The sequence below is a fragment of the Staurois parvus genome, unplaced genomic scaffold (assembly GCF_062004578.1).
Source record: "Staurois parvus isolate SC_StPar_1 unplaced genomic scaffold, SC_StPar_1.0 ptg000485l, whole genome shotgun sequence".
Classification (NCBI taxonomy): Eukaryota; Metazoa; Chordata; class Amphibia; order Anura; family Ranidae; genus Staurois; species Staurois parvus.
The window spans coordinates 216,588-232,666 of record NW_028318281.1 but is presented as its reverse complement, the minus strand read 5'-3'; the positions used below and the strand labels follow the sequence as shown (position 1 = coordinate 232,666).

At 45.2% G+C, this 16,079-nt stretch overlaps 1 protein-coding gene across 1 annotated transcript in view; it reads right to left on the bottom strand.

The window, feature by feature from the left end:
- The window catches only part of LOC149452295 (uncharacterized), a 192,827-nt gene that overhangs the window by 116,464 nt on the left and 60,284 nt on the right, over positions 1-16,079 (bottom strand). The window contains exons 11-13 of the mRNA XM_089689531.1: positions 12,960-13,061; positions 4,849-4,947; positions 186-314 (exon numbers count right to left, since the gene is read on the bottom strand). Of these exons, the coding sequence (XP_089545657.1) occupies positions 186-314; positions 4,849-4,947; positions 12,960-13,061 (330 nt within the window). The remainder of the gene's footprint in view (positions 1-185; positions 315-4,848; positions 4,948-12,959; positions 13,062-16,079) is intronic.

Here is a 16,079-nt window from a genome sequence, read left to right as displayed (position 1 = left end):
AGATGGTTAGGTATTTGGGGTGCAGCTTTTTAGGTGATAGGAGCTCTGCATATTTTCCCCAAAAATTCTTGTAAAATTTGTAAAGTTTGTCCTCAGAGAACAGAGTCCTGTACGAAGTGTGCTTTTTGCAATGGTTGGCCGAGGCTGTTCATCAATCACGTCTCTTGTACACACTGTTTCCGTACCTGGTTGGGCTGGTTCACACAGCACAGAGCTTCAGCCTCACTCTTCTCATTGGACAGATAGTCAAGAATAAGCTCTACGATTGGCAGGTGGCAGTGGCGGACGGCGGTGTGAAGTGCATTCTCTTGTGCCTAGGATGGGAGAAGAAAGAACCAGACATACAAAATTATTCTGAGATCCTAAAAATTAGAGAATTTTATTTTTTAGACAGTTCAAATGTTTTTGCAAAATTTGTTTTCCTTACATCGAATTGGAGGTGACATAGCTATAGACCAGCTAATTTTTAAATCCACCCCCAAACTGGGTCATGGGTGAAGGATCCTGTAGAATCATATGACAGAACCTTCACCCTTGGCATGAACTGTACCCAATGTGTCATGATGGGGGTGGTAGGATTGGGGTCGTCCCCCCTGGACTAGTAGCAAACCATTTTGTAGAGTTCTACTCATGGATCTATCAATGTCCCCATGCTATATGACTGCTATACTATAAAGTCCTGGTGCTTAACTTGCAGTTCAGGGGTCACATTGGGGGAACAGTGGTGATCAGCACCACAGAGGAAAAAGATTTGGGAGTACTTATTTCAGATGATTGCAAAAGAAGCAAACAGTGTGGCCAGGCTGTGGGAAATGTGAATAGAATTCTAGGATCACTAGAGGGATCACCAGCAGGAGAAAGGAGGTCCTTATTCCTCAATATAGATCTTTTTATCACTAGAGGGGTCAGCAGCAGGAGGAAGCAGATCCAGATTCCTCTATATAGATCTTTATATCACTAGAGGGGTCACCCGCAGGAGGAAGGAGGTCCTGATTCCTCTATATAGATCTTTATATCACTAGAGGGGTCACCAGCAGGAGGAAGGAGGTCCTGATTCCTCTATATAGATCTTTTCATCGCTAGAGAGGTCACCAGCAGGAGTACGCAGATCCCTATTCCTCTATATAGATCTTAATATCACTAGAGGGGTCACCAGCAGGAGGAAGGAGGTCCTGATTCCTCTATATAGATCTTTATATCACTAGAGGGATCACCAGCAGGAGGAAGGAGGTCCCGATTCCTCTATATAGATGTTTATATCACCAGAGGGATCACCAGCAGGAGGAAGGAGGTCCTGATTCCTCTGTATTGATCTTTATATCACTAGAGGGGTCACCAGCAGGAGGAAGAAGGTCCTGATTCCCCTATATAGATCACTAGAGGGGTCACCGGCAGGAGGAAGGAGGCCCTGATTCCTCTAAATAGATCTTTATACCACCAGCAGGAGGAAGGAGGTCCTGATTCCCCTATATAGATCACTAGAGGGGTCACCGGCAGGAGGAAGGAGGTCCTGATTCCTCTAAATAGATCTTTATATCACCAGAGGGATCACCAGCAGAAGGAAGGAGGTCCTGATTCCCCTATATAGATCTTTATATCACTAGAGGGGTCACCGGCAGGAGGAAGGAGGTCCTGATTCCTCTATATAGATCTTTATATCACTAGAGGGGTCACCGGCAGGAGGAAGGAGGTCCTGATTCCCCTACAGAGATCCTTAGTTAGACCTCATTTAGAATACTGTGTCCAGTTCTGGAGACCTCACTTACAAAAATATATTGATCAGATAGAACAAGTCAAGAGACGGGCAGCAAAAATAGTAAAAAGGTCTGAGGAATAAAACTTATCAGAAGAGACTTTGGGAACTTAAAGCAGAGTTCCAGTTGAATAAAAAAAATAAAATCAACAGCTACAAAAACTGTAGCTGCTGACTTTTAAAATACAGCCACTTACTTGTCCGTTGGTCCAGCAGTGCCAGCGGTGTTCTCACCATGGCTGGTTTCACCAGTTCCGGCAACTTCAGTGTGGGCATCCGGGTATGACAGCTTGCGGCTTCACAGCCGGGTGTCCATTGCGCATGCGCCAGTAGTGCTGCACTTTGTGAATGGTCCTGTAGTCTTCTGGGACCTGTCATGTGCCCCTGAAGGCTACGGGGAGGGAGGGGAGAGGAGAACTTCCTCTTCCAATCACCTGCAATTGCAGCGGAAGTGAGAGCAGGTACCTGCTCAATTCGGGTAGCCGCTCCCCCAAGATGCCATTCCTTACTGGGGGACAAAGGCTTACCCCTGGTTCACATATATGCGACTATGCGGGCTGCGTTTTGGCGGGCACAAGAGCCCATTCATTTGAATGGACTCCCATGCCCCGTGACACACAGGGAAGAAGTCCCTGCACTTCTGAAAACGAAGCCCGCACGGGAACCTCGGATCCCAGTACGGTTGTGTTTTCCAGAGCAGGCGGCGTTTCATTAGAACTAATGATACCCGCCCGCGGGTCCGCATTCCTCTGTGCGGGTGGTGCGGCTGCACGGATTTTCGTGCGGATCCACACATATGTGAACCAGGGCTTAAAGCGGAACTTCCCCTTTTCGGTGGAGCTTCGCTTTAATATGTACTATCTGGAGGAAAGAAGGGAAACTAGAGACATGACTGGAACTAAATAAATTAAACAGGTGAATAAGGTTCAAGAGGGGAGGATTTTCAATATTTATATTTACCTCTAAATATCACCCAAACCGTACACTTCGCTCCTCACAAGACCTCCTACTCTCTAGCTCCCTTATCTCCTCCTCCCATGCTCGTCTCCAAGACTTCTCCAGGGCGTCACCCATCCTCTGGAACTCCCTACCCCAATCTATCAGATTATCACCTACTCTACTTGCCTTTCGGCGATCACTGAAAACCTTTCTCTTCAGGGAAGTCTACCTACTGTACCATTCACCCCCTCCCTCCTAGATTGTAAGCTCCAAGGAGCAGGGCCCTCAAATCCCTCTTGTATTGAACTGTATTGTTGCTGTATTGTCTCCCACTATAATGTACAGTGCTGAGCAAACCGTTGGCGCGATATAAATCCTGTATAATAATAATAATATGAAGTCAAGATCAAAAACATTACCTTAAATTCAAAACTAATCTTAGAAAGTAGTATTTACTGAAAGGGTAGCTGATGTTCGGGATAGACTTCTAGCAGAAAAAAAAAAAAAGAGGCAGACTGAATGGACCACTTGTTTTTTTTTTTACTCTCATCCCTTTTCTATGTTTCTGTGTTTCACATGTGGCCTTTTAGCACCTTTGGTAATGTGCAGCCATAGAGGCCCCTGCAGATGCTAGGCCTTCTTCCTGATGTGTTATATAAGGTACCGAGTAAAATATAAAAATGAAAAATAAATAAATAATACCTCTAGTGGTGGCCTGTTTCTGTGTTGGATGTTTCAATACAGATATACAAATGGTAAAGATATGTGAGCGCACTAAGATGTGGGGAAAAGATAACAGCAGCTATGCACAAAGGTAACCAATATAAAACCTCAATCCAATGATACAGTAATGGTGCAGCGCTTAGGATATTAATGCCATAAATACTAACAGGTGATGATTAAAAGTTCAAATATGAGCATAAAACAGCATAAAGTTCAAAAGTGCCTTGCAGTGCTCCTAAAGTGCCTGTTTTCCCGGTAGGGTCGGTGCTTGTGCAATAATTGTGAAAGGATTGCGCACTCACCAGACGCGCAATGTTAAAGCGCCCATAAATATAAATCCAGATGTCATCAGGGTATCATCAGGGTAAACCAGGTACTGGGGTAACTTCTCTCTGAAGACTGGAGTGGTACATCAAAGTTTCCCCTTAAGGGATAAGTGGGTACTGCTCACAGAATGTGCAGGAGGCTCCCTCTCTGGATACTGGGCTGGATCTTGTGCAGGAGGCTCCCTCTCTGTATACTGGGCTGGATCTTGTGCAGGAGGCTCCCTCTCTGGATACTGGGCTGGATCTTGTGCAGGAGGCTCCCTCTCTGGATACTGGGCTGGATCTTGTACAGGAGGCTCCCTCTCTGGATACTGGGCTGGATCTTGTGCAGGAGGCTCCCTCTCTGAATACTGGGCTGGATGTTGTGCAGGAGGCTCCTCCTCTGGATACTGGGCTGGATCTTGTGCAGGAGGCTCCCTCTCTGGATACTGGGCTGGATGTTGTGCAGGAGGCTCCCTCTCTGGATACTGGGCTGGATCTTGTGCAGGAGGCTCCCTCTCTGGATACTGGGCTGGATGTTGTGCAGGAGGCTCCCTCTCTGGATACTGGGCTGGATGTTGTGCAGGAGGCTCCCTCTCTGGATACTGGGCTGGATCTTGTGCAGGAGGCTCCCTCTCTGGATACTGGGCTGGATCTTGTGCAGGAGGCTCCCTCTCTGGATACTGGGCTGGATCTTGTGCAGGAGGCACCTCCTCTGGATACTGGGCTGGATCTTGTGCAGGAGGCTCCTCCTCTGGATACTGGGCTGGATCTTGTGCGGGGCGTCAAATTGCACACGCTTGTTTCAGGCTTCCCTGACTACACAGGAATCCTGCTCACGGCATTACACCAACCGGATTTCTTTCAGAGGTGTGAGGAAGGGATTCCTGCGTAGTCAGCGAAGCCTGAAACAAGCATGTGAAGCTTTTGAACTTTATGCGGTTTTATGCTCATATTTGAACTTTTAATCATCACCTGTTAGTATTTATGGCATTAATATCCTAAGCGCTGCACCATTACTGTAATACAGAAATACAGAATATGCTTTCAGGATGAAACAAGAACCCCTGTGAGTAACTACCTGTACCTCAGCACCGATCAAATATCCCCCAAAAAAGTATAACCAACCTTGGATTGCCATGCGACCTCTCCTCCCTCTTCGATCAGGGCACTGATCATTTTGATGTTCCCATACTGAGCTGCCACATGCATGGCCGTCTCCCCATTCTGCCAAAGAGAAGTGTAAGAAGACATGGCTGAGATTTCTGAACACAGTTTTTCTCTGTCTTGCTCCAGAGTATAATCAGTCCTTACTGCGCTGCTGCAAGTATACTCGCGTCTTAGACCAGCATCCTCTGTTTTGACGTGCTGGCTGCCATTACACGTTCCTTCTGGCCCTCAAAAGAGCACAGAAAATGAATGACACTAAACCCTTATACCCCCCCAATGGTTGGTTTATTTAGCATGGCTGTTGTCTCTCTGAGAAGAAAAATATACAGCATTGTCTGACTGTACACATCATGTCACAATGTTCCCCTACAGCATCGCTGGGAGCCGTCTTATAGCACCTGTTATAAGGATGCACCCATATGGGCAGATCTAAAGATGGATCACACAGGCACTGGGCAATGCATTGAAAGATGAGCCCAGTGATTTCCACTATGAAAATGGAGGCACTCATGGGCAGTTCGGGTAACAGTAGAAAGTCACACCATTATAGGATCTGCTACAGATACAGAGAAAGGTCCTCTTAAAGTTCAATGGGATAAGGGCCACCTAACATTGTTGGTCATTGGCTTAAGGTCCCCTTTACAATGGTGGAGAATTTTCTCTGTGGTGATTAGTGGTCAGTGGGAAGAATGTCCCTTACATTGGTGATCAGTGGGAAGAATGCCCCTTACATTGGTGATCAGTGGGAAGAATGTCCCTTACATTGGTGATCAGTGGGAAGAATGTCCCTTACATTGGTGATCAGTGGGAAGAATGTCCCTTACATTGGTGATCAGTGGGAAGAATGCCCCTTACATTGGTGATCAGTGGGAAGAATGTTCCTTACATTGGTGATCAGTGGGAAGAATGTCCCTTACATTGGTGATCAGTGGGAAGAATGTCCCTTACATTGGTGATCAGTGGGAAGAATGTCCCTTACATTGGTGATCAGTGGGAAGAATGCCCCTTACATTGGTGATCAGTGGGAAGAATGTCCCTTACATTGGTGATCAGTGGGAAGAATGTCCCTTACATTGGTGATCAGTGGGAAGAATGTTCCTTACATTGGTGATCAGTGGAAAGAATGCCCCTTACATTGGTGATCAGTGGAAAGAATGCTCCTTACATTGGTGATCAGTGGGAAGAATGTCTCTTACATTGGTGATCAGTGGGAAGAATGCTCCTTACATTGGTGATCAGTGGGAAGAATGCTCCTTACATTGGTGATCAGTGGGAAGAATGTCCCTTACATTGGAGGTCAGTGGGAAGAATGCTCCTTACATTGGTGGTCAGTGGGAAGAATGTCCCTTACATTGGTGATCAGTGGGAAGAATGTCCCTTACATTGGTGATCAGTGGGAAGAATGTCCCTTACATTGGTGATCAGTGAGAAGAATGTCCCTTACATTGGTGATCAGTGGGAAGAATGTCCCTTACATTGGTGATCAGTGGGAAGAATGTCCCTTACATTGGTGATCAGTGGGAAGAATGTCCCTTACATTGGTGATCAGTGGGAAGTATGTCCCTTACATTGGTGATCAGTGGGAAGAATGTCCCTTACATTGGTGGTCAGTGGGAAGAATTTTCCTTATATTGGTCGTCAGTGGGAAAAATTTTACTTACATTGGTGGTCAGTATGAAGAATGTTCTTTATATTGATGGTCAGTGGGAAGAGGTTTCCTTACATTGGTGGTCAGTGGAAAGAATTTTCCTTACTTTTGTAGTCAGTGGGAACAATTTTCCTTATATTGGTGGTCAGTGGAAAGAATACCCCCTTAAATTGATCGTCAGTGGGGAAATTGCTTCTAATTTGTGGAAAAAATGCTTCTTACATTTGGTGATCAGTGGGAAGAATGTCCTCTTTATGTTGGCTGTCAAGGGAAAGAATGCTTTGTACACTGGTGGTCAATGATAGGAATTCTCCTTACATTAGTGGTAAGTAGGTAGTGTGTTTCTTTTTTGTAGTCAGTAGGAAGAATGTTTCTTACACTGCTGGTCAGTGGAAAGAATGCCCCTAAGCTGGTGGTTAGTGAGAATGAATGCTCCAAACATTGGTGCTCAGTGGGAAGAATGTCCCTAATGTCACTTACATTGGTGATCAGTGGGAAGAATGTTCCTTACATTGGTGATCAGTAGGAAGAATGTCCCTTACATTGGTGATCAGTGGGAAGAATGCTCCTTACATTGGTGATCAGTGGGAAGAATGTCCCTTACATTGGTGATCAGTGGGAAGAATGTCCCTTACATTGGTGGTCAGTGGAAAGAATACTCATTACATTGGTGATCAGTGGGAAGAATGCTCCTTACATTGGTGATCAGTGGGAAGAATGTTCCTTACATTGGTGATCAGTAGGAAGAATGTCCCTTACATTGGTGATCAGTGGAAAGAATGCTCATTACATTGGTGATCAGTGGGAAGAATGCTCCTTACATTGGTGGTCAGTGGGAAGAATGTCCCTTACATTGGTGATCAGTGGAAAGAATGCTCATTACATTGGTGATCAGTGGGAAGAATGCTCCTTACATTGGTGGTCAGTGGGAAGAATGTCCCTTACATTGGTGATCAGTGGGAAGAATGCTCCTTACATTGGTGATCAGTGGGAAGAATGTCCCTTACATTGGTGATCAGTGGGAAGAATGTCCCTTACATTGGTGATCAGTGGGAAGAATGTCCCTTACATTGGTGGTCAGTGGGAAGAATGTCCCTTACATTGGGGGTCAGTGGGAAGAATGTCCCTTACATTGGTGATCAGTGGGAAGAATGTCCCTTACATTGGTGATCAGTGGGAAGAATGTCCCTTACATTGGGGGTCAGTGGGAAGAATGCTCCTTACATTGGTGGTCAGTGGGAAGAATGCTCCTTACATTGGTGATCAGTGGGAAGAATGCTCCTTACATTGGAGATCAGTGGGAAGAATGTCCCTTACATTGGGGGTCAGTGGGAAGAATGTCCCTTACATTGGTGATCAGTGGGAAGAATGCTCCTTACATTGGTGATCAGTGGGAAGAATGCCCCTTACATTGGTGATCAGTGGGAAGAATGTCCCTTACATTGGTGATCAGTGGGAAGAATGCTCCTTACATTGGTGGTCAGTGGGAAGAATGTCCCTTACTTTGGTGATCAGTGGGAAGAATGTCCCTTACATTGGTGATCAGTGGGAAGAATGTCCCTTACATTGGTGTTCAGTGGGAAGAATGTCCCTTACATTGGTGGTCAGTGGGTACAATGCCCAGATAGCTGAAAACCTCATTTTGATCCATGGTTACTTATCCAAGAGGCAGAAATTGTTCATTTCTTTAAGGAACCTCTAGCAACCCCTGGAGGAACCCTGAATGAGATACAGTATGCTGGACTAAACTTTCCCCAAAGGTCACGATAAAAGCTATAATGGCTTTGGGTAAATTAAAAAAAATTTAAGTTTTAAAGATGTTTTATATCTTAAAAGTGTATACACTATTTATTTTGACACATAATATTAATATGCAACAAAAAAATTTGCAGAGCACTTTTTTAAAAGAGACACCACTGCAAAAGTAGCTCACTTCCCAGCTGGCCTCATCTAATTGAAACTTCAGAGTGGACCGTCCAGTGAGGAAGGGGTTGCTTGTCTGAGACTCCTCCGTGAGTGTATACAGTGCCTTCATACCCCTTGGAACTTTCCACATTTTGTGATGTTACCACCAAAAATGTAAATGTGTTTTATTGGGTATTGTGTTGGGATAACATAATTGTGGAGTGGAACATAATTGTGAAGTGGAAGGAAAATGAGAAATGGTTTTCAACATTTTTTACAAATAAAAATCTGGAAAGTGTGGCGGCATTTGTATTTAGCCCCCCGGAGTCAATACTTTGTAGGACCCCCTTTGGTTGCAATTCCAGCTGCAAATCTTTTTGGGGATGTCTCTCCCAGCTTTGCACATCTAGAGAGGGACATTTCTGCCCATTCTTCTTTGCCAAATAGCTCAATCTCTGTCAGAATAGATGGAGAGTGTCTATGAACAGCAATTTTTTCAAGTCTTACCACAGATTCTCTACTGGATTTCGGTCTGGACTGTGACTGGGCCATTCTAACACATGAAGATGCTTTGATCTGAACCATTCCATTGTAGCTCTGGCTGGATGTTTCGGGTCGTTGTCCTGCTGGAAGGAGAATCTCTGCCCCGGTCTCAAGTCTTTTGCAGACCCTAACAGGTTTTCTTCTAAAATTGTCCTGTATTTGGCTCCATCCATCTTCCCATTAACTCTGACCAGCTTCCCTGTCCCTGCTGAAGAAAAGCATCCCCCTAACATGATGCTGCCACCACCATGTTTCACAGTGGGGATGGTGTGTTCAGGGTGATGTGCAGTGTTACTTTTCCGCCACACATAGCGTTTTGCTTTTGCAAAGTTACATTTTGGTCTCATCAGACCAGAGCCCCTTCTTCCACATGTTTTCTGTGTCCCCCACATGGCTTCTCACAAACTGCAAAGGGACTTCTTATGGCTTTCTTCCAACAATGGCTTTCTTCTTGCCACTCTTCCATAAAGGCCAGATTTGTGGAGTGCACGACTAATAGTTGTCCTGTGGACAGATTCTCCCACCTGAGCTGTGGATCTTTGCAGCTCCTCCAGAGTTCCCATGGGCCTCTTGGCTGTTTCTCTGGTTAACGCTCTCCTTACCCGGCCTGTCAGTTTAGGTAGACGGCCATGTCTTGCTAGGTTTGCAGTTGTGCCATACTCTTTCCATTTTTGGATGATGGATTGAACATTGCTCCTTGAGATGTTCAAAGCCTGGGATTTTTTTAATAACCTAACCCTGCTTTAAACTTCTCCATAACTTTATCCCTGATATGTCTGGTGTGTTCCTTGGCCTTCATGATGCTGTTTGTTCACTAATGTTCTCTAACAAACCTCTGAGGGCCTCACAGAACAGCTGTATTTATACTGAGATTAAATTACACACAGGGGGACTCTATTTACTAATTAGGTGACTTCTGAAGGCAATTGGTTACACTAGATTTTAGTTAGGGGTACTAGAGTAAAGGGGGCTGAATACAAATGCACGCCACACTTTTCAGACATTTATTTGTAAAAAATGTTGAAAATCATTTTTCTTCCACTTCACAATTATGAGCCACTTTGTATTGGTCTCCAAACTGCGGCCCACTGGCCCGATGTGGCCCTTTGCCTTCTTTTATTTGGCCATTGGAGCACTTTTCCTTCCACTAATATGAAACACTATTCCTCCCACTGACGGCAACAATGGGGCGCTGTTCTTCCCACTGATACAAATGATGGGGCGCTGTTCCTCCCACTGACACCAACGATGGGGCACTGTTCCTCCCACTGACAGCAACAATGGGGCGCTGTTCTTCCCACTGATACAAATGATGGGGCGCTGTTCCTCCCACTGACACCAACGATGGGGCACTGTTCCTCCCACTGACACCAACAATGGGGCACTGTTCCTGCCACTGACAGCAACGATGGGGCGCTATTCCTCCCACTGACACCAACGATGGGGCACTATTCCTCCCACTGATACCAATGATGGGGCACTATTCCTCCCACTGATACCAATGATGGGGCACTATTCCTCCCACTGATACCAATGATGGAGCACTATTCCTCCCACTGATACCAATGATGGGGCGCTATTCCTCCCACTGATACCAATGATGGGGCACTATTCCTCCCACTGATACCAATGATGGGGCACTATTCCTCCCACTGATACCAATGATGGGGCACTATTCCTCCCACTGACACCAATGATGGGGCACTATTCCTCCCACTGACACCAATGATGGGGCGCTATTCCTCCCACTGATACCAATGATGGGGCGCTATTCCTCCCACTGACACCAACGATGGGGCACTATTCCTCCCACTGACACCAATGATGGGGCACTATTCCTCCCACTGATACCAATGATGGGGCACTATTCCTCCCACTGATACCAATGATGGGGCACTATTCCTCCCACTGATACCAATGATGGGGCACTATTCCTCCCACTGATACCAATGATGGGGCACTATTCCTCCCACTGACACCAATGATGGGGCACTATTCCTCCCACTGACACCAATGATGGGGCGCTATTCCTCCCACTGATACCAATGATGGGGCGCTATTCCTCCCACTGACACCAACGATGGCGCACTATTCCTCCCACTGACACCAACGATGGGGTGCTGCTCTTCCCACTGATACCAGAAATGGGGAACTAATTATTCCACTGACAGCAATGATGGGGTACTTTTCCTCCCACTGACCACCAAGCCTAGGGTATTGTTTACTCCCACTGGCCAAAATTCGGCCCCCCTTAAGTTTGAAGGGCCCTTTGTTTCAAAAGTTTGGAGACCCCTGGTCTATTACATAAAATCCCAATAATATACATTTATATTTTTGGTTGTAACATGACAAAATGTGGAAAACTTCAAGAGGTATGAATACTTTTTCAAGGCACTGTACTTCAGCTATAATAGCCTTTTTTGTAACCAGTAACTGGAAAAATGTGCAAAAAGCTACCCGAGGGCTCCACCTTCTGGCTGGACAGGTGTCAATGCATTGTAATATTTCCTATTACCATGACTGAATAAGGTAAATATTTTTTTTTATTGTATTTTGCTATTTTTGTAAATATTATTTATTTTCTAACAATAATAAAAACAAAAATGTATAAAACCATGATATATTTCTATTTAAATGTTTAGTTTAAATCAGCTAAGCACAATCTAGGTGCTTCAGCCTGGGTTCACATATATGGGAAAAGTGAAGCTGGGGATGAACTGATGAATCAAGCAAAGCAACTGATGAGCAGAACTTTCTGTCTCTCTGCTTTCTCCTCCTATCAGCATGCCACTTGTTAGCTAATGAGCACTGAAACACAACCGACTAGCTCCTTGTGCTGCTTCTGTTGCTCTCTCTCCCAGTCTCAGCTCTGCTGTACAGGGACAGCAAGTGGCTGATACCGAGTCTAATTCAAGTACTGTCATAGCACTGTTTATATGAAAAAAACACATTTAATTTTTTTTAGTATGAATACAGAGATTAATTTTTTTTGAGCCTTTTATATCTGCATGGAGTCTAGCTTTAAGCCCGGGTTCATATATATGCGGTGGGGTATATCGCATGTGATTCGCACAGGAACCACACTGCATTTCTGTGCAAATCACATTCGATTTGTGTGCGGTGCGATGTGAGCCGTACATTTTGTATGGCTCTAATCGCACCACATCCGCACCAAAAAGATGCAGGCCCCTTTTTTGGGTCCACACTAGAATCGGATCACATGGGTATTCACACCTATGCGATCCAATTCTGCACATCGCACCGCATTTTGCGGACTGATTTCGGGGTGTTGTTAACTTAACATACACACCTGCATCGGTTTGCATGAATGAGGTGCGATTCTAATGCGGTGCGGAATTCGCACAGAAAACGCTGCAAATTCCGTACCGCATTGGTGTGAACCCAGGCTAAAAGCAGAAATTGTGCAATTATCAGTTTGTTTTGTTTAAAAAGCAGCCACAGCCTGCATAGAAAAGCCTGTGCCCTTCCAACATTCTGTAGAGAAGGACTCTCGCTGTCAGTGTGGAAGGAACGGCATCACATGCTCCCTGCTGACTGTAGAGCTCTAGCTGTGACGCAGCGAGAGTGTCAGACCTCTGCAGAGAGATCGCTGCTTCCCACAGAGAGCAAGAGTCCTTCTTTGCAGCATGCTGGCAATGAACAGTTGTGTGAGTCTGAATAGTGTGCACATGCTGATAGCCAATGAGGTTACAATAGTTTGTAATCAGGGGCGGACTGACCTTTCGGAAACTCGGGCACTGCCTGAGGGCCCGGGGTCAGTAAGGGGCCCCATGAGATGCCCCTGGTACCTTTCATAGGCTTTTTTGAGTGTGGTTTGAGTGTGGGCGAGGACACAATGGCCCCATGATCCCCTATTGCCCGGGGGCCCCATAAGTTGTCAGTCCGCCCCTGTTTGTAATAGTTTTTTTTAGCTTCCCTCCTATCTCCACCAGACAAAGGGAGTTGCACTTACAGCTTGTTCCATGTTGACGTCAGCTCCACTCTTCAGCAGAATCTCGGCCACTTTTTCACCATCTTTGATCCGAGCCGCGATATGTAAAGGTGTCTCCTGGACCTGGGGTAAAATATGAGGCAAGAAAGATTTTTTTTTTTTGCTCATACTGTATGTAAAAAAACAGCATGTTAGGTCCATTTAATATGTAATTGTTTTCAATCTGATCTCCAGTAGTGTAGATATTTTTTTTAATTATTATTATTATACAGGATTTAAATAGCACCAACAGTTTGCTAAGCGCTTTACAAAATGAAGGCAGACATTACAGTTACAATACAATTTGGTACCAGAGGACACAGAGGGCCCGGCTCGTTAGAGCTTAAAATCTAGGAGGAAGGGTTGAGTGATACAGAAGGTAATAGCTGTGGGGGGAGGAGCTGATGGAGGAAATAAAAAGTAGTTTCTTAGTTAGAAGTAGGATAAGCTTCATTAAAGAGAAGAGTTTTCAGGGATCGTCTAAAGGTGGATGGATTAGGAGATAGTGTGACAGATTGGGGTAGGGAGTTCCATAGGATGGGAGAAGCTCGGGAGAAGTCCTGGAGGCGAGCATGGGAGGAGGTGACATGGGAACTAGAGAGCAGAAAGTCTTGGGAGGATCGAAGAGAGCGGTTTGGTTGGTATTTTGAGACCAGGTTGGTGATGTAGCTGGGGGCCGAGTTGTGGATGGCTTTGTTAAATGTTGTTAGTATTTTGAACTTTATTCATTGGGCGAAAGCCAGTGGAGGGATTGGCAGAGCGGTAGCAGACACCGAACGGTTGCTAAGGTGGATGAGCCTAGCAGCAGTATTCATGATGGTCTGGAGGGGGGATAGCCTATGTAAAGGTAAGCCAATGAGGAGGGAGTTGCAGTAGACGCGTCGAGAGATAACCGGGGAGTGAATTAGAAGTTGTGGATGGCTTTGTAAGTTGTTGTTAGTATTTTGAACTTTATTCATTGGGCGAAAGCCAGTGGAGGGATTGGCAGAGAGGGATGGAGGACACTGAATGGAGGTCAGTGGAGGGATTGGCAGAGAGGGATGGAGGACACTGAATGGAGGTCAGTGGAGGGATTGGCAGAGCGGTAGCAGACACCGAACGGTTGGTAAGGTGGATGAGCCTAGCAGCAGTGTTCATGATGGTCTGGAGGGGGGATAGCCTATGTAAAGGTAAGCCAATGAGGAGGGAGTTGCAGTAGTCGAGGCGAGAGATAACCAGGGAGTGAATTAGGAGCTTTGTGGGATAATTGGTTAAAAAGGGGAGATGTTGCGGAGGTTGAGGCGGCACGATTTGGACAGGGATTGGATGTGGGCCTGAAAGGATAGTTCAGAATTCAGGGTTGCACCTAGCACCTTGGCATGCAGGGATGGGTTGATAGTGGTGCTATTGATCCTGACTGAGAAATCAGGGGAAGAGGCACGTAGGGGAGGAAATATTATGAGCTCAGATTTGGATAGATTGAGTTTTAGGAAGTGGTATGACATCCATTCTGATATGTCTGTTAGTAAATCGGTGATACATGAGGAAACTGATGGGGTGAGCTGAGGAGTAGAGAGTTAGATTTGTGCATCATCAGCATACAAATGATAGTGGAAACCACGGGAAGCTATGAGCTGACCCAAGGAGGAAGTGTAGATCGAGAATAGGAGAGGTCCAAGGACAGAACCTTGAGGGACCTGATGGTAAGAGGAGTAGGAGAGGAGGAAGTAGAGTTGTAAGTGGCACTGAAGGTGCGGTGAGATAGGTAAGATTACAAACCAATGGAGAGTACAGTCATGGAGGCCAAGTAAATAAAGTTTTTTTGAGGAGGAGGGGATGGTCAACTGTGTCAAAGGCAGCAAAGAGGTCCAAGAGTAAAAGTACGGAATAGTGACCATTGGTTTTAGCGGTAAGTCGTTGTGAGTGTTAGGAGAGCAGTTTCTGTGGAGTGTTGAGGGTGAAATCCAGACTGAAGGGGATCAAGAAGGTTATTCTCAATGAAGTGGCAGCTCAGCCAGTTGTAGACTTATATTTAAAGAGAACCTGTCAGTAGAAAAAAGCATGGACTGCCAGTGCTGAAAACCTCCCAGAAGTCATGTCTTGCTGAGTCTTTGGCTTCAGTAAGTACAGAGATGGGACAAAAACTGGCCACCTGTGTAAATGCCTTGGTATACAAAACAAATCTTGCTACTGACAGTGGGGATGTGCATGTTTTTGTCTCCCTGCAAAATAGGAGGACAAAAACAGTCACATCCCCTAGTAAAACAGAATGCAGTGCACACATCACATATAGTTAGGCACACAGTTAACCCTTTGATTGCAACCCCCCCCCCACACTCTTACATTGCAGGTCCCATCCCATACCACCACCTTTGTCATTGGGAGCCAGCTGTCCCTTCCTGGTTCTTGGAGCTGGCCCCCAAATGACATGTTAACCCCTTGCTGCCCAGTGTCATTAGTACAGTGTCAGTGCATTTTATTAGCATTGATCACTGTATTACTGTCATTGGTCATATCGCTGATCGCGCCATGACCAGTATTAAAAAAAAATCCCATTATAGATACCTTAATTTGTAGATGCTATAATTTTCACACAAAGTAATTAATATACACTTCTTGTGGTTTTTTTGTATCCAAATACATGTAGCAACAAATTTTGGCTTAAATTTATGAAGATTTTTTTTTTATGGGATATGTTTTATAGCAAAAAGTAAAAATATTGGGGGGGGTTCAAAATAGTTTTTGTTTATACAGCAAAAAATAAAAACCCCAGTAGTGATGGAATACCACCCAAAGAAAGCTCTATTTGTGTGCGAAAAAATGATAGAAATTTAATTTGTGTACAGTGTTGCATGACCGTGTAATTGTCAGTTAGCAAAAGATAGCCTGGTTATGAAGTGGGTGAATCTGCTAGAAGGCAAGAGGTTGAACTCATTAGCAAACAATGTACATGGTGCTGTTTTTACAATTTGTCCAACTTTTCCCATTCTGTAGTAATTGAGCAATCTTCAGTGTATGAGTATATTCGCTACGATTTACAGTATGGTACGCTCAGTGTGCCGTCAATCCTTTCCCTAAGATGCTGTGGCTGCGTCATCCACTCTCAGCGGCATTGCATTGCAA